This window comes from Aphis gossypii, chromosome 2, assembly GCF_020184175.1.
Source record: "Aphis gossypii isolate Hap1 chromosome 2, ASM2018417v2, whole genome shotgun sequence".
NCBI classification, from domain to species: Eukaryota; Metazoa; Arthropoda; class Insecta; order Hemiptera; family Aphididae; genus Aphis; species Aphis gossypii.
This window is the reverse complement of record NC_065531.1, coordinates 35441908-35461012: the sequence shown is the minus strand read 5'-3', so window position 1 is coordinate 35461012 and position 19105 is coordinate 35441908. Positions and strand designations below refer to the sequence as shown.

Below are 19105 nucleotides of genomic sequence, written 5' to 3'. Positions count from 1 at the left end.
TCTAAAAAAGTAAAGTAAATTATTATGAATGTTTTTTTTAAAATTTTTTTTATAAAATATATAATAATCAAGTATTTAATAATAATAACATAATTTAGAAAAAATTAAATTTTAGTTAAAATGTAACAACAGCCTGGCCAACAGGTAAAAAAATACTGTCCTCTGGCTTAAAGGACTATTAAGGTCCTAATAACAAAATGCTAGACAATGCACACCTATTTTTTTTTGTAAAATCATTACTATGGTCTATGATGGATAGTATATACTATATCGTCTATATCGTATACAGGATTTCAGTTTGGTTAGAATTTTCACTATAGATTGATCAAAGACCCGTTTGAATAATATTGTAATAATATAATAATTGTGTTGAAACGCAAAATAATTTTTCCAAATTACTATTTTTATATTAATTGACTTAACTCTTAAAATCTTGTAATTAATTTGATAGCTATAACATTTTTTTTAGTTATAAAATAAAGTATTTGGTTATAACATATTATATATCTACTATAAAAAAATAATAAAATAGGTAACTAAACAATATCCATACAGTTGATTAAGTATCTACCTATAATAATTGTATATTTATTTAAACTGTTATGTGTAATTTATAATAAATTAATGAAATTATAGATTCAATCTTTGGGAGGAAAAAGTAATTTTGGGTGGAGATAAATCCCTAGAACTCTACCCATGCGTATGCCACTTTGATGGACATACCTACTCTGTCCTATCATTTGGATTGAATACCGTAAAAGTCCGTTGGAAAAATTACTATAAATATTTATTTTATTTTTATTGATATTCTATAATTTTGAAATATTTGTATTGGAAAAGTTACAATAATAAAATAACAGATTTAACTTTAGCTAAACGTTGAATCAAAACGTTTAATTAAACTTCAATTTTTTGGCAGCTTTGTTCTTTTTATATTAATCTTTCTAACTTTGATATAATATACCACGAGTCACGACTATTTGACTTAATGATGTATTATAAATTCAATAGTTCAAATAACCAAATGACGATAATAGAATAAATACAATTTTTTGAAAGATTTAATTTGTGGTTTATAGTTATGAAGTTGAAAGAACCGCGCTTTTTTCAAACTGAATTGGCTTTAATTCACAGTGTCGTCTTGCTAAAGTTTACTGTAGGTAGTGACTACACTGATCGTTACTACCACCGCCGCCGGTCCATATTGGTGGCATAAGGCGTTGAATAATGGATAACTCGCCAACTCAGTGTTTATTTTTTATTTTTTTATAGAGTTTTGTGTTTACGTTTCAAAGTTTCATAATATTCTCGTATAAATCATTCTCGTCTGACGCTTCTGTGATTTATTCAATAATTGTAAACAATCATTGATCCCGTGGATTGTAGAAGTTGAATTATTCTACTCGTCTTGAACTTTTTATTAACTTTAAACATATCTTTAATTTTTTTTTTTTTTATATTATCGTTGATTGCTTTTTTATTTTAACACTAGTCATATCTAACTATTATTTTATTTGATATTTGCTACTAAAATATTTATCTTTAAGATATTTGTTCGATTCCACTGAAGATAGTTTATACCTACTACTCGTAAACATGGTAATATTTTTACAGATCTAAATAAATTAGTTAAGCAAATATTAAAAATATTAATTTCCTGAATATTATGTTTAAGATTTTAAATTACTTAGAGTATATAAACATTTTTCCTTATATTGTGTTCTCTAATTTTATACGTCTATAAACATATCTACATATACCTATACATTCCAAATAAATTATTGAATGAACTAAACATTATTTATTTTTTTTTTTTTAATGTTTCAAAATGAGCTACAAATGAAATTTATTATGTACAAAAAAGTAATAATTAATTGCCTATTGCCTATTTATTAAAACTTGTTTATTCCTTTAGAATAATTTGAAACTGTAACTCTTGGTAATGCATAATTAATAAAGTATTAATAAAATCTTGGTTTTTTCTGTTTGTATAGAATATTGTTAATAAATGTTGAATAATGTTACTAATGGTTTATAGTAATGACGGGCAGTATTGAATTATGATAACTTCTGTGATTGTTTCTAATACTTTGGTTACCTAATAATTAGTAATTTACATTTGAATAACTATTCAAATTAATAAACAATTACAATTCTTTATTGTTTTTAATATATATTTATTTAGGTATATAATACCTAATCAACACAAATAATCTAAATTTAGTTAGTATAAAGTTATCTCAAAAGATGTTAGTGGTGTAATCTTTTAGTTTGAAACTTTGTAATATATTGTCTTCTAGCTAAATCTTGCCTAAAAGCCTTTTTACTTGCTAACCATCGTCCTTTACTACTCACTGTACTCAAGTCTAAATACCATTGCTCTATTATTTAACCCATTTGCTTAATGTAGTTTTTTTTAATGTATAAATAGTAAATTTTATTTTTATAAATAATGAATAAGAAAGAATCATTGGGTCAATTATTATTTGATTTAACTATTTAATTATAACAAAACAATTAATAATTCAAAACATATTAGCATATGATTGTTATAAATTTAAAATAAGGAATTTATTTTTAAATTCTATTTTTATTTGAATTATGTTATCATACTATCATGATTAACTAGAAAAATCAGTTAATGCCCAAATATTATTGTATTACTTTCTCTGAAACAAATTATCTGCCAAGTTAATATACAATAAAACAACTGTACAAACAAATTGATCTGATTTTAGTTTTAATTATTAAATATAATTAACATGTTTTATACATTTTTCTTTCTATTCTACTGTACATATTTTACTTCCTAATAACAATTAATGATATTTTTGTCCATAATTTCTGTTATCTATTTATTATATTATACCAATAATCCTTAATATATTATACCCTCGTCTAAAAAAAGAAAAATAATCAATCGGCTAACTGATTGACTGATTTCTGTCAGTGTTGTGCATCTTCCATCATTTATCGGGTGTCAGATTCATCACATAGTTATCCACTTACCAATGGTATCATTCGTTATGCACAAAAAGCAATTATTCTCTTTTGGAATATAGTTTTGCTAACAATAGGGTTATCTTAGGGTTTTATCATTAAAATATTATGTATAGTTTTAGTATTTTTCCAGCATGTTTTTAGTTTGTAATTCCATAATAAAATGTATTATTTAAGATAATATTAGGTACTAAATTGTTCAAGCATACAAAAGTTATTGGAAACATCAAAACATTCTGTAATTTTATACTTTAATATAGAAAAACAAGTAGTGTTCACACATAGTATACATTATTTATAAGTTATAACATTTATCTATTTATGCAAAACTTTTCACCAGCAATAATTGTTCCTTCAACCAATGTTTAAAATATCTTTACATTTTTCAAATAAAAATGTAATGTATTATATTTAATATAAGCTATTTACCTTTTTTTTTATTTTAGAGGGAGCCTGAACATTTGCGTAAATTATTTGTTGGTGGATTAGACTATAAAACTACTGATGAAAATCTTAAAAAATATTTTGAACAATGGGGTGAAATCATGGATGTTGTTGTTATGAAAGATCCGCAGACAAAACGATCAAGAGGATTTGGCTTTATTACTTATGCTGCTGCTCATATGGTTGATGATGCACAAGGTGCACGTCCTCATAAGATAGATGGCCGAACCGTAGAACCTAAAAGAGCTGTTCCAAAAACTGTAATACAATATTATTTAATTTACATGAAAATAAATAATTACTGTTTAATATAAATATATATATTTTTTAAGGATATTGGAAAACCTGAAGCAGGGGCAACAGTTAAAAAATTGTTTGTTGGTCTGTTAAATGACAGCATTACTGAAGAAGACTTAAAAGAATATTTTTCTCCATATGGTAATGTTACTTCTGCTGCTCTAGTTGTTCATAAAGAAACTGGTAAAAAACGAGGATTTGGTTTTGTTGAATTTGATGATTATGATCCTGTTGATAAAATATGTTGTAGGTTTCAAGTACATGCATTTTATTAAAATATTTCTTTTTTAATTTTACCATATTATTTTGTTAAATAGTAAAAGGATCACATATAATAAAAGGAAAAAAAATTGATGTAAAAAAAGCATTGAGTAAAGAAGAAATGGCTAGAGTAAATGCTAGAAATAACAGTAATTCTGGAGATAATTGGGGTAGTGATAATCGAAATGCCTGGGAACCAACGATGAGAAATTTCGGAATGAGTGGAAGAGGTGGAGGATGGAGAAGTAAAAATTATTTAATTTATTTACAATATATTGCTTGTTAATAATACATACATATTTATTTTATATACTTTGTACAATATTTTAGGTGGTAATGATCCAGACCCATGGGAATCAGGTCCAAGTTCTCGAGGTGGTAATTGGGGAGGTCCATCAACTAGTGCCTGGGATAATAGTTTTAGTGATGGCTATCAACAAAGTTTTGGTGCTGGACCCATAAGAGGAAGTAATGGCCCTATGCGAGGAAGTGGAGCTGCTAGACCGGGACCCTACAATAGTAATACAAAATTGTATTTCTTATTTAACAATAATATTATACTAATTATGTTTTGTGTTATTTTTAGGTGGTTTTGATAGTGGATACAATGACTTTAGTAGTGGATTTAGTGGCAGTAATTTTGCAAGTGGCGAAGGAAGTGGTTTTGGTGGAAGAGGAAGAGGTGGTGTTCGTGGAAGAGGAGGTGGCCCTGTAAGGGGAATATCTGGAAGAGGTCCTGGAAATCCAAGTCGTGGTGGCAGAGGTGCTTTTGGACGAGGTGGGAGAGGAAGATACTAGCTGTATAAGGTACATTTAAAATATTTCTTTGATCAGTTATTAACATTAATTATTGTATTATTGTAAACTTAAATATACTCATTTTGAGTTAACGCTTAGAGCCATTATAACATACAATTTATAAAACCTTAAATTACAATAAATATTTTATTCTTAACAATTTATTTATAAATTAAAGGGTTCTTTAAAAAAAAATAAATACTTCTGGGATATATTTATTTTAATTGATACTATATTTATTATAATATATGCATTATGCATATTTATAGTAAAAATTAAAAGGATTAACACATTGATCAATTATTTACAAAAACATTTTCCTCCAATTCAAACTTGTATTTATGAAGTATATTAAGTGACAAATGTATTATTATGTATTGTCTGTTTTATTTAATACTACCTAAAATCTAAATTATATATTTTAAATTCTAATACCATTATATGCAATAGATAATTTTTTGTAATTTTTATAATACATTTAGGTTCATTGCCATTACAACTTGCCTACAATAATCTCTTTCCTTAGTCAATTCTTCCCCATTCTCTATCTATGTTCTTTCAAGTCATTGACCATCCCTTGATCCTTCTATTGTTATTTGAGTTATCATCGCAGCACTTTTGTGGTGAGTTTTAATTTTGTAACTTGTCCAATTAATCTCTAAGTGTTTACATATATTCAGCCCATCTCAGTTTATTACATTTTAAAACTATATTGATATTAGTTTCTTCATATAGGTGATGACTACTGTTTTTTTTTAGTAACTATTAGTCTAAATATTTAATTACTGTTTATTACAATTTTTATTCATGGGTATAAATGTTAAGTTAAACCAATTGATAATTTTAATCACAGAATACTTATTTAACTATATATTTGTAAATTTATATATATTGAAATTGTGTTGTGTACAATTTCAAAGTGATGAGCTAAATTTTTTTATTGAAATGTTGTACAATTGGCTCTAAGTCGTAACTAGAACTATACATATTTATTTATTAAACAGGTTTAAAGTAGAATATTTGTTTTATTTGTGCACAGGTTAAAAAAAGTATGAGCTGACCCAAAATGTTACATAAGGGGTTTGGGTCAGAATTCCAACCCGCAGAAATTTAAACTTGTGCAGGCCATCAGGAATCTTTTTTAAAACTTTATTCCTCAGTTTACATTGACAACAAAGAAAGGCATTTAGGCTTAAAGATTTTGTGTGTAATTTTTTTTCTATCTCATATGTGTTGATTACAACATTTTAGTGCGAGTGATAATTATTCTTAAAAAGTAGTAAAGATAAATAAAGTCAGTATTATTCAAAACTGTAAGCAAATTTTCCAAATTAAAAAATATGTAGTAAGTTAGGTTTAAATAATAAAAAGATAGGATTAGATGACATCCACAAATTACATTAGAATATAGATAGTATTAATAATTAATTATATATATACTAATTATTTAATTTTATTTATTTATTATTATTATTATTTTTTTTTTTTGATTGATATGAGAATTAATAATACTGTTTAATATCTTATTTAGAATTAGGAGTAATGGATCATTTAGTTAATTGAGTTTTAATTATACATTTCATATTGTAGTTCAACTACCCTCCTTATGATTTATGTTTGTGTTTGATCGTTCAACATATGTCTAACTAATTTAGGAAATATAGCGTGTAATAATTTATTGAGTGTAGTTACTTGTAATCGACATTTTTTTCAACTTATAATAACAGTGTTAATTATTTAAACATAATTATGCATAATATTTTAATCTATTTTTTGTGTGTTATATATACACAATACTACATTTATGAAATAATTTTTCATTGAGTGAATTCTTAAGTTTATTCTTGTCTTTCATTAAAAAAAAAAATAAATAAATAAATAAATAAAAACACTGTAAAAATTGAAGAACTGTATAATAGTTATAATTTTTTTTAACCTGACTTCCAGATTTGTATCAAATCAAAATATATATTTATAATAATTATTGTATTAAATATCTCAAATTGATTTCTTATTTTGCAATTTTAGGAAATGAGTAATGACTCACAGTATACAAAGTATACTGATTTAATATAATAAGGACTTTACATAAGATTATCGTATCTTTATTTTTTAAAGAAATTAGTAAGTATACTATTATTATCATTCAAAAGTCAGATAATTAATAAAAACATGGCCTAACGGCTAACAATTTTTATTCAATTTTAGAATTTTTTTTTCAAGTTTTCAAAATGTTTTAGTTATAAATACTTAAAAGGTAATATAAATATACATTATATTTTATTAAGAACATATAATACATTTTCCATCTTTTATTAATTTATGAACAATGAAAAGTTTAGAGTGATTATAAAAAAAAGAATAAATAATTTTGATTCTGTTATTTAATAAACTAAACATAAATATCAAAAGCTTTTTAAAAATATTAATTTTATGGGATATGACTTTGATTCATAATAAAATTTAATATTCAAATTTATATGATTTATGGTAAATTCATACAAAATTAAACAAGGCGATATGAATTTATTTTTCATTCACTCATTAAAACTTCATTATCTTAACTTTAAAATTAATTTATTAATCCGACTTCATTTTAAACAAACATTTAAAACCTATTAATAAGTTATAATATTAATTATTTGTGTTCTTGGTATTTAGATTTACAATACATATTGTGTTTATTTTAATTTGATTTTTAACAAGCTACTCTAAGTTCGGATAGTTTGAGAGTTCGATAAATTAACCTATCCCTGGTAATTTTTAATAAAGGTCAATGATTAATAAGTAAGTCAAACAGTTCAATAAAATATAAACTTGGGGCCATATATACCTGAGTATATGAAAATAGTATTAATAAATTTTATTATAATCATTTTATTTTTTATATTTTTTAAGTTTTTATATATTTAAACTCAAGTTAATATTGTGTTCTTTTTGCATGGGTATTTCATTAAGGATTTTTTCTTAGCATGATGATTAATTAATTTATAATATAAGGATTTTATTTGATATCAATTTCTAATCATTTTTCTTGAATCACAGTGTATAATTTAATTTATTCAGTATTATTTTGATTGTGTTTTTTCTAGTAATCAATAATTTCAGTATTCAATTCATAATTTATATTATAATATACAATTATTATTATTTGTTTAGAATATTTAACTCAACCATTTTCTTCTAATATTCTATTTTCTACATTAATTTAATAATAATGGTATTGATTGATAGACGAAATTTAATTTAAATAATTTTGCAAAAATTAATTATATTAAAGTATATATAATAAAAGTACCTACAAGTATCTGTAGCCTATTTCAATATTTCAATAATATGAAATACAAAACATAATTTTTACAGTTATGAAATCCATAGTTTTTCTGTAAGTACATAATATAATATTGTAGAAAACTACATTAAAATAATCAATAATGATATTGATTAAAATATCCACGTTTCTTAATATATAGATTCTATGGTTAATTTTGTTTATGTATTTAAATAAAATTATAATAATAATATTAGACTAATGCATAACAGTTGTATATTCTATAAACATTTCAAATAATTTAAATTTTTCTCAATATTTGATTAAATTATTAATGAATAATAAAAAAAAGTATCTGTATTAATTTTTCCTGCATACTTTTAATGCATTAATATGTACATATTCTACTATATCCTTTTTATAAAAAGTATTCTGTAAAAAATATTCAACCACTGTTACTTAAACGCCTTACCCATACTTTTAATTTTGAACGATTAAATATTATTTGTTATAAAATATTATAATAAAATTATGTATAATATATTTAGTTTATTTATAAATAATATGAGATCAATTAAAATGTTTTTAAATATTTTAAACTCATTTTTACAATAAATATTCCAGAAAATTAAGATGCTGTAAAAATAATTAGTAAGTATCAATGATAAAATTAATTCAGTCATTAGATTTGATATACTGTTTTTATAGGATAAAATGCATAGAAAATTGAGATGATATTTTATAAATGATAGTATTGGAATATAATAAATATAATACATCTTAAATAAAAATAACAATAATTTTGGTAATTATTCTGAACAAATGTTTTAAATTTCAAAAGTATAAAATATTAATATAAAATAAGAAGTTAGCTTTTTGAAGCATTTACACAAATTCTTTGCTATTTACAATGAACAATTGAGAAAATAATAATATACTTTACATTATTTACATTTACATTTATTTTATTATAAAATGATTGTTGTCTTATAAGAAAAATACCAGTCCTCGTTGCAGAGTCTATGACCTATGTTGAACCCAAGTACAGTTGATGTGAGGACCAATGATTTAATTTTTATTCAGTTACCTGTATGTAATTATATAGATTTTAGTTTATAAACAGTATAAACACAAGATGATAAAAATACATATAATTGATTAATAATACTCTAAAAATATGTTTCCTCACTTCTATCAAAATATTGTCGTTTATATTAATAACCACTATGTATTTATAATATTTATATTTTATTTTTACCAGAATGTTTTTCAAAAAAAAAAAAAATGTTGATTAATTTTTGAAGATCGCTAAAGCTATCATCATTTCAAAATGTTATTCTTAAAAGGATTAAGAAGAACGAAAAAGAAATTTACATACACTAACAAGTGGAAGCGAAATATTAAGTAAGTTAGTGTACTAGTATATGATCTAAGTGTTAAAATAACATTTATAAGTTTATAACAAATGTTTTTTTGCATAAATCATTTTTGTATAGTGTTAAGAACCGAAAAATATTTTTAAATGGCACCACTGTATATAACTGATAATAGTATAATAACAGTATTATCTCTGAAAAACTAACTTGTGTCAAATGATTATTTATTTTAAATTAAAGGTAGGATACTAGATCTTAAATCATTAGTTAACATCAAGTAGTTTGTGGCTTCTGTAAAAAAAGTGAGTGTGAGAATTTTTTTTTTTTGTTTTTCTTTGTTGAATAATTCATTATTTTTGTATAATGTATAAAACAGCTGGACAATTATTGGCAGGTTAGTACAGCAAACTGAATTTTATAAACATAAATTTTTATAACTAATAAGCTATTCAAAATGGTTTTAAAATATAGAAACATAATATTTGGATAATATATTATAGAAAACCAGTAGAATCTGTTGATAACTATATATTTTATACTTGTACCTATATCAAAGATACAAAATATCATAAAATTAATATTATGTATATTATAATATAGTTTTTGTTATTGGTTAATAAAAGGTATTTATTTTATAAAAATTGTGTGGTAAAGAAATAATAATTAATTTTATAATAAAATTGTCCATGAATATCCATTACGCAATTTTTTTAAGTTTGGAGTGATAGGTATGTCTCATAAAAAAAAAACAAAAAAAAGTTCTTGAATAAAAATATGTTTCATTACCTATCTACATTATATTAAATTATATAAAAAATAGTTTTTATATCATCCCAATTTTTGGGATTTGTTATTGTTTAGTACCAACATATAGCTAAATAACATGGTCATTTTATTAGTCCTAATATTTTTCTTTAAATTTTGATTTTAATATTTATTATAATTTATAAGTATTAAATTGTTTGTAAATAATCCCCATTTACTGTATTTAAACTTTTTTTTTGCGTGATTGACAGTTCATTAATAATAACCAATGTCTTTCAGATTTAGGTCTAATTTCCATTCATCAGTTGTTCATAGTTCTCTCTGTTGACTTTCCGGCAAAACATCTCTAAGTATCTCTAAGTATTTAAAATTAATGTTTTTATCTCTTCACTATTATATTAGGTATATTAGGTAACATGTTAAATGAACACTACAATCACATTTTGATTAACCAATGTATTTTATAAATGGTAACTTTATTTTCTTATTTTCTTATTTACAGATTTTTATATTAATTTTAACACAAGTTTCATGATAATATAATAAAATATATTTTTATAATTTTATAATATTTATTTAAATTATAATGATTGAATACAGAATGCAATTAATGATTGTAAAGTTTAATTTTAGTTTTTAGATAAAAACCTATACAGATACTTTTTACTATCATTTTACCAACTTTAAAAAATTAAATAAATAAAATTACTTGTATTTTTCATAATGTATATTTATTTTTTCAGATTAAATTATTAATAATGTTTAAGTTCAACTTTAACGCTGAAGATTTGGATGAGTCTATATCTAATGAAAATGAACATCAAATAGTCGAAACAGAAGAGTTAACTAATCCTAATACATTAGCCACTTTGCCATTTACAGAATTGTTTGTTGGTGATAAGTCTTTAAAACTGATTCATGAATTTCCCAATTCATACAATTCAGATCTCATTCCTGGTACTTATGAAGGAGGATTTAAACTTTGGGAATGTACTCTTGACCTCTTAGAATATCTAAGCAATAATACCATATATTGTAGAGAAAAGTCAGTATTGGATTTAGGCTGTGGTACTGGCCTTTTGGGTATTTTTACATTGCTTTCTGGAGCTCAGAATGTTGACTTTCAAGATTTTAATAAAGATGTATTAACTAATACAACTATGAGTAATGTATTAGTAAATTGTAAAGAAAGATTAAAAGTTTGCAAGTACTATTCAGGTGATTGGAAATCATTTACTACATTTAATGAAGATACATATGATCTAATTTTGACATCAGAAACTATATATAATGTAAACAATTATACAAAGCTTATCAATTTATTTGAAAAAAAATTAAAACTATCAGGAAGTATTTTATTAATTGCCAAAAATTATTATTTTGGTGTAGGTGGTTCTATTACTGAGTTTTTAAATTGCTTAAAATATTCTAAACTGAATGCTGATGTTGTTTGGACTAGTACAGATGGAGTAAAAAAAACTTTGCTCAATATACATTTTTAAAGTTTATGTTTATAAATATTATAAGAACTAACATTCATATAATAACATTGTTTATGTTAATTTATATTATAATATAAATAGAAATTAATTAATATTGTATTTATTTAAATGTTATATTATATTATAATTCATTAAGAATTTGTACAAAGCAAAAGTTTTTATTCACCAAATATTTTTTTTAGGTAGATTTAAAATTAGTAGTTTCAAGTATCCCTATTTATTAATTAAAAAAATATTCAACTAGGAAAATTGTTAATCCTTCACATTATCCATTTAAATTTCTTAGTCTTTTCCCATAGTATAGAGAAAAACAATGTTAAATCTTAGTAAATGTTTTATTTTAATTTATCTTTATGAACTAAGTTTTATTGTCAACCCTTTGAAAAATTGATTATTTTAATTAATAATTTAATTTTAAAAATTCACATGTATATAATATGTAAAGAAGTGATGCATTTTGATTAAGTATTAAAAATAATATTTTTATAACAATAAATAGTAATTGAACCATTATTTTGAATAAATGAATTAATGATTTTATTTTATTTTTTATATTGTTCATTGAAACGATCTCCAAGTCTTTGTCAATGCTTAATGCTTATCACAAGTGGGTAGTAGGGAGATAATGTGATCTATTTTTGTATGTACAATGTACATATTATATATATATTATATACTCATGATTCTCTCCCGCCTCTTTAAAACAGGATGTATGCGGTCTTCACCCCCAGTGGAGTGGGAATTAATTGGAAACCAAATGGCGCAATCGGACAACAGCACGGGAAATTTGTGGTTGCAAGAACCACACCTTTTTTTTACACTTCGCTATGAATTGAACTAACGACTGAGAGTCACAATCAACTGTATGACCACTGCGCCACTCAGGCCCCTATAATTAATGATTTTAAATAATTTTTTATATTTTAATAAGTTACTTATCTAAATAATCTTATACATTAATAATATTTAGGCTAATGTATTTTATATTTATATAGTATAGAAATTTATTCAATTAAATGAAAAATTACAAAAAAGGTTTAAATTGGAAAAAAAGTTTTTAACTAAAATAGTAATTAATATGTATTAATTTATATAAATGGTAGTCTAATTTATTAAATAACATAGATAGGTATTTATTTTGATTATCAGTATTTTTTTTTAGTTTCAAGTCCCAGTATTAATTTTTTCAGTTTCCTTATCATTTTTGGTTTTTAATGAACTATACTAATGGTTCTCAAACTTTTTTTTGCATACCACTTATGTGTATTATTAATCAGTCACATACCACTCATGACTAAAAATAGAACGATCCATATTGCACAGTTTAACAGTTATATACATTTATTTTAAATAATGAGGCAGTAAAATACTGCAATATAATAGTTTTTTAAAATAAAATATGAATTTAGTAAAAAATTTCAATGAGATCGGAATCAAATATTTATTTTTCATTTTTCGTTCTACTATCATGCGACCTCCCATGTACCATCATGAAGTCTTTTGCGTACCACTGTTTAAGAACCGCTTTAATGTAAAAACATAAAAACATGATAAAAAAATTAATTAAATAAATTTTTTTTCTGAGAAGTTTTGAAATAACCCAATAATATAAATAAAATTAGAAAAATTAGTTGCTAAAACAAAACATCATTGTTATTAAAAATGTTATCATTAATTTAATGTTTTTAAAAAAAAAATTTAAATAATTGTATCAATTATTAATCATATATTCATATGATTTAATAATTTCATTCCATACAAAAATGTAGTATTATAAAATATTTATATTTAATACCTATTTCCATTGAAATCATAATATATCTTAAGTCATAATAAAAAATTATTATAAAAGTTGAAAGTGTTTCCACATAGCTACATCAATATAAATTTATAAATTAATTATTTATAAATTTATCATTTAATAAATTAAAATTTAACCTCTATGGAGTGGTACCTTTTACAATCCTGTTTAAGGTTGTACCTCATGTCCTCATTGTTTTCATCACAATTTAAGTATGTTATTTCCAATGTTGTTTTCAATTGAAGTAGGTAATTACTAATTACTAATACATTTTTCATTACACATTATGAAAAATTGGAAAATATATAAAGATATGTTAAATACATAAATTCATCAAAACATTTTATTAATTATAATTTATAATGGTATTACAAATATAATTCTTGACTTAGTTATTATATTTAAATTGATAGGTATTGTAAGTAACTTATAGATATCTATAATATGAATTACAGTGGGACTTATTCGGCTAATTACTTGAACTAAAATACTTAGTTTAATCAAAAGTTGTGGTGTTTATGTAGCATGGCCACTTGGAGGTTAATTAAAATAACAGTTTAAATTTGTTGGCAGTATTTCATACAGACTTAGATAAAATCTAACTAGTCTAAACTATTTTAACTAATATAATATGTCTTTAAACATAGTATTTATAATAAAGAAATAATTATTAATTGGTATAACATTATAAAATTTTAAATACTCAAAAGGTTTAAATGCGGGAAGTACTTTAAAGATTATACTAATAACCTAATTTTGGATTTTTACCGATAAAAGAGTCTTTGGTTATGTATTTATTGGGTTCATTGTCTTAACTATCAATAATAATATAACCTTATTACTTTAATATCTATTAATAAGGAAATAATACCTGACATTTATTAGAATATTATTGTTAAGATAATAGACTTTTAAACTGTAGCTTGAACATTTTGCAAAAATCCACTGTAATCTATTTTAGATGGCACAAAATAAAATGCTGGAGATACTTTGGCACCACATTGACATTGACATCCCATTGTCCAACTATATGAGCCAAGTTTAGATTGACATTTTGGACAGTTAATCTTTCCACTTTCAGATTGGCTTACTGACATCCAAGTCATTGGTTCAACAAAGATAGTGTCGGAACATAGTTGAAAGCCTGAATAATCTGAAGACAATTTTGAATCTTTCCATGACAATTTTTCATTGATATAATGTGGTAATACATTTGATTGTAAAGCTAAAATCCTTCTAAAATAGGTAATAATAATGTACATAGGTTATTGTGGTACAATTAAAATTATAATGAAAATAATACCGGCATTTACGACATCGATAAACTTTTGGATCTGGTCTAGCACATATTAAAGACGGATCACCCTTAATTACGTCAATACAGTCTTGAGGCAAAATTTTAACTAGAACAAAATTATAAATTTGTTATTTTAGATTCTAAGTGAAGCAATGAATGAATTAATATTTGTTTTGTGTATAACTTAATATAGGTATTAGAGAAAAATGTTATGATATTAAACTTCATGATAGAAGTTAGGTAAGGTTAGGTGTAAATTTAAATTAATTTTGGTTGCGCTGTATAAAATTGTTATTCTTTTTTTTTTAATACATGTAAGTAAGATAAAAATTATGTGTGTGAGTAGATAATATAATATTAATAATATTTTTGCATTATACACCTACTTTATATAGTGGCATAAAGAATTTTAGTACTGTGGACAATCCAAACTGACACTTATTCTGTATTCAGGTGTATAGCATTAATCTACTAAGAATGTTTTAAGAGTTTGTGAGTTACTTTATTTATTTTATATTTCAATAATAAAGTTCAAATTTTCCAAATAAACTTACAATTTAAATACATCTGCACTTGCTTGTGTATAAGAAAAGTTTTACAATTTTATTGTAATTAATACTGATACTTTTATAATTCAAATTTAATAGAAAAAATGTTACTTGGAATGATTATTTTGTTAAAGATGAGTATGGTATTAAGGATTTGGAATATTATAAATGTAAATTAATGTACAAAAATATAAACCTCTTAAAAATATACCATACCCACATGTGTTGTATTCATCGTATTTACACTAACATACCTAATTTTATATTTCAGAATAATCCTTTTAATTCTATTATTTTTAATACTAGAGGAATCAACTTATTGATATATAATATATATCAAAAATAAAGGTAAGACTGTAAGAGTATTATTATAGGGCCACACACAGGTTCATTTTGATAATTTAATTTGAAGTAAGTTATGAACATTTTGAAATTTCAAAGTGTATTATTAGTAATAAGTATAATAAAATTTGTTAATTCTATAAATACAATTTATTTGAATCAGTTTTTCACGTTAAAGATCATGGTATAATGTTTTCATTTAAATTAAACTTTTGTCAAAATACACAAAATATTATTAGTATAGCTCTAAAAATATTAGGTTTTGTAAAACGTCATTCCTTTGATTGTAAAAATCCACATTCAGCACATTCATTCCTATTAGTTTAAAATGCATTAGATAGATCAATTTTAGAATATGGTTCAGTCATTTGGAGTCCATAAACTAAATCACATAATAATAGCATGGAAAATGTGCATATAAACTGCTTTTTAAAATGTAAATCATTTTAACTCAAATAATACATATTATTAACCGCAACTATTAATTAGATCAAAACTGAATATGCAAACCTTATTATTACATTGTAAATTATCAGATATAACTTTTATAATTACATTAACTAACGGCCACATTTGTTCTTCTTCTCTTCTAAACTCTATTCCCTTTAACGTTCCTCTAATAGTAGCTATTCTGTTCCACTTTTCTATATTCTGTCTTACATATTTAATATCTTACCAACTCACCCTTACCAAGAGCATTATTAGTAAATGTTTTATAGGTACTCAATAAAAAATCCTGAAATGACGCCTCTGACAATGATATTTTAAAATAATATAATTAGAGTTTAGATTAAACTTTGGTATTGCTTATTTATCCATGCAACAACTAAATTATTAATACTACTTTATATAAGTTGGTTTTGAATAAAAAATTATTAACAATATTAGGTGATATAAATATATACCTAATATTTTCATAACTATAAGTAGTTAGTACTTTAAAACACTTATAATATTATAGATATTTTAAAATGCATTTAGCTATATTAATTAATAAAATTGCAAACCTTTTTTTACTTTTCTAGCAGCTATTTTCAGTCTGAACAGTTTAAATTGCATATTGTTTTTGTCAATTTTCCATCCTAAAGTTTCATACAAATTAAGTTGGGCTTGAAAACCATTATTTGGTAATGCAGCTGTATTTTTAACTTTAACTCTATAACAAAATATTAATAAATCAATAGTTTTTAATATTTCTTTAAACAACACTGTATTGTATGCATAAATTATTTTGCAATGAAATAAATGAAAAAAAATTAAGAACTGAGATCATTTATGAGTTAATTAAATCATTGTCTGAAATTATGATCGCTGTCCAGTTTAATGTCCTCATACATAAGATAAACTTATGAAGATATAGCAATGTAAGATTAATTAATTAATAATAAAATATAATAGTATTTGAAATTTGCCTACCATAAAATACGAATATTAATAATAATCACTGGATAATTGATAATGTATAAACACAAACAACATTAAATTTGGTTATACAAAATTAAACACTAAATAAGTTATAATCTTAAGTACAAAATAAGTTTTTAAATAATAAAAGAAATATATGTACCTAACCTAACCTAACAATGATCTACGCTAAATAAATTTTATTGAATTGATCTGGTTAATAAAGACAGTTATTTAAAGCATGTCATTAAATATGTATTAATTATTGAAAAAGTAAAATAAAAATATGATACTTTAAGCTTTTAAACTATAAAATATCAACAGATAATATATTTTAATATAGAGAACTCATTCAACTTTATAATTTTTAGTAGGTATTTAGCTGATTTACAGTTTTAAGAATACTTAGTAGAGTATTAATATCAAAAATTATGTAATTACATGAGTATAATAATAGTTATAAATAATAATCTTTCAATTTTAATGTTATCCCAGAAACCCATAATCTACACTCTTACTTTTATACATAATATCATATTGTTTGTATTAACATATTATAATGTGTCATTGTCTTATAAATAATTATCTACATACCTTTCAAAAGCATCATCAAAACTAATTTTATACTTCTTCATAATATAAGCTGTAATAATTGATGCACTTCTGGATATTCCGTAGTAGCTAAAAGTGCAATAAGACAATTTTTATTTTTTTAATATAATTTTAAAATTTGAATAGATTTTAAAGAAAACTTATTGATATAAACATGGGAATTTAATTTACTGTTGGAAACAATAAATATTTATTTTAAAATTATTTATTCTATGTTTAAATGTTCATAAGTTGGAATATGTTAATCTATACTAATTAATAGTTTAAATACTTTAGTTTATACTAACCAATGCACAAGAACTGAGCCTTTTTCTTGGCCTTTTTTTATGAACTCATATGCGCTATCAAAATGGCTTAAAAGATCTTCTCCATCCATATCGGTAACTATAAATAAATGTAACTTAAATAATTAGATTTAAAACTGTAGAATATCAACTAAATTATACATATACATAATGAATAGTCTATATTATTTAACCTAGTCAAAAGTAGGAATATGGTATAACTACTATTTGAATATGAAAATTACATGTATAGGAAATATGTTACTATAGTTAAAAACAATTCAAATTAATAAATTTATTTTGAAAATGTATTTACCTTGTATGTATTTAACATTAATGTCTCTCAAATCTAATATAATTTCTGGCAATGGACAAGAATCCACAGTTAATATATAGTTTATTCCATTGCTTCGTAAAAATGTTAAATCAATGGCTGCTGTTAAGTTTCCTGGATCAAATATTATTATATGTTAACCAGTTTATTTTAAAATCAATTATTATAGATAAAAATTGAAAGAAATAGAAAGAATACATGAAATATCTATCACTTTCTAAGTTTGATTTTATGTGACGAATAAATTTGTTATTACCTAGCCACAGGCCATCTTCAATAGAAAATACATGTTTAGGACCCGAATCAAAATCATCTCTACACAAATTTGACATTGTATTTGTTGTTGTTAATAACACAACATAACATCAGCATCAAGTCAAATTATTAAAAAAATCAGTGGCACCGAACTTATAAGTCGTGTGAAGCGTTCGCTTCACTTCTTAAATGGGTTTACTATTATCCTGCGTTTATAATATCGTATGATAATAACATTTTTTAAATTTTATAATCTAAGTAAGTTCAAATAAAATAATCTTAAAAAACAAAAATTGTAAGTATTTTTATATCATACTAGATGATTGAATAATTTTTTATTTCGCTTCACAAAATAAGTGAATTCGGTGCCACTGATTGAAAATTGAAATAGGCGGTTAGTTTAACTTAATTTACAACCTGTAGAATTTTTTATCGTAATACGTATTACAATTATTGCATTATTATTTTTATTTACTAAATCGGTAAATAAACAAACCTTGATAAGAAATAAACA

The 19105-nt window shown here is 23.2% G+C and overlaps 3 protein-coding genes across 8 annotated transcripts; 2 read left to right on the top strand and 1 right to left on the bottom strand.

The window, feature by feature from the left end:
- Positions 1-1241: 1241 nt before the first annotated feature.
- On the top strand, positions 1242-6478 carry LOC114126792 (heterogeneous nuclear ribonucleoprotein A1, A2/B1 homolog). The gene is made up of 7 exons (XM_027990811.2): positions 1242-1599; positions 3447-3704; positions 3777-3987; positions 4059-4247; positions 4333-4521; positions 4589-4809; positions 5840-6478. Exons 1-6 carry the CDS (start codon positions 1597-1599, stop codon positions 4798-4800), a joined length of 1062 nt encoding a protein of 353 aa, XP_027846612.1. The 5' UTR covers positions 1242-1596; the 3' UTR covers positions 4801-4809; positions 5840-6478.
- Positions 6479-9332: 2854 nt separating this feature from the next.
- LOC114126765 (histidine protein methyltransferase 1 homolog) lies at positions 9333-12756 on the top strand. 6 transcript variants are annotated; one of them, XR_007604536.1, is made up of 4 exons: positions 9333-9475; positions 10492-10572; positions 10956-12321; positions 12422-12756. XR_007604536.1 is itself a non-coding variant. In XM_027990775.2 (2 exons), exon 2 carries the CDS (start codon positions 10971-10973, stop codon positions 11712-11714), a length of 744 nt encoding a protein of 247 aa, XP_027846576.2. In that variant the 5' UTR covers positions 9333-9475; positions 10956-10970; the 3' UTR covers positions 11715-12756. The 6 variants fall into 6 exon arrangements, 1 of the variants encoding a protein (XP_027846576.2); XR_007604537.1 differs by lacking the exon at positions 9333-9475 and adding an exon at positions 9482-9841; XR_007604533.1 differs by lacking the exon at positions 10492-10572.
- Positions 12757-13840: 1084 nt separating this feature from the next.
- LOC114127605 (dual specificity protein phosphatase MPK-4-like) lies at positions 13841-19079 on the bottom strand. The gene is made up of 7 exons (XM_027991894.2): positions 18593-19079; positions 18319-18450; positions 18006-18102; positions 17701-17787; positions 16710-16858; positions 14819-14918; positions 13841-14751 (listed from the first exon to the last, which is right to left on the bottom strand). The coding sequence occupies exons 1-7, from the start codon at positions 18666-18668 to the stop codon at positions 14427-14429; spliced, it is 966 nt and encodes a 321-aa protein (XP_027847695.1). The 5' UTR covers positions 18669-19079; the 3' UTR covers positions 13841-14426.
- Between the last annotated feature and the right edge of the window lie 26 nt (positions 19080-19105).

Excerpts from the sequence above, each read along its gene's own strand:
- LOC114126765 (XM_027990775.2), top strand. The coding sequence starts at position 10,971 with ATGTTTAAGTTCAACTTTAACGCTGAAGATTTGGATGAGTCTATATCT.
- LOC114127605 (XM_027991894.2), bottom strand. The coding sequence starts at position 18,668 with ATGTCAAATTTGTGTAGAGATGATTTTGATTCGGGTCCTAAACATGTA. Across the intron at positions 18,103-18,318 it reads TAATGTTAAATACATACAAG|TTACCGATATGGATGGAGAA; the intron begins GTAAATACATTT and ends ATTTATTTATAG. Across the intron at positions 14,919-16,709 it reads TGCTAGAAAAGTAAAAAAAG|TTAAAATTTTGCCTCAAGAC; the intron begins GTTTGCAATTTT and ends ATTTTGTTCTAG.
- LOC114126792 (XM_027990811.2), top strand. Across the intron at positions 4,248-4,332 it reads AAGAGGTGGAGGATGGAGAA|GTGGTAATGATCCAGACCCA; the intron begins GTAAAAATTATT and ends ACAATATTTTAG. Across the intron at positions 4,522-4,588 it reads TAGACCGGGACCCTACAATA|GTGGTTTTGATAGTGGATAC; the intron begins GTAATACAAAAT and ends TGTTATTTTTAG.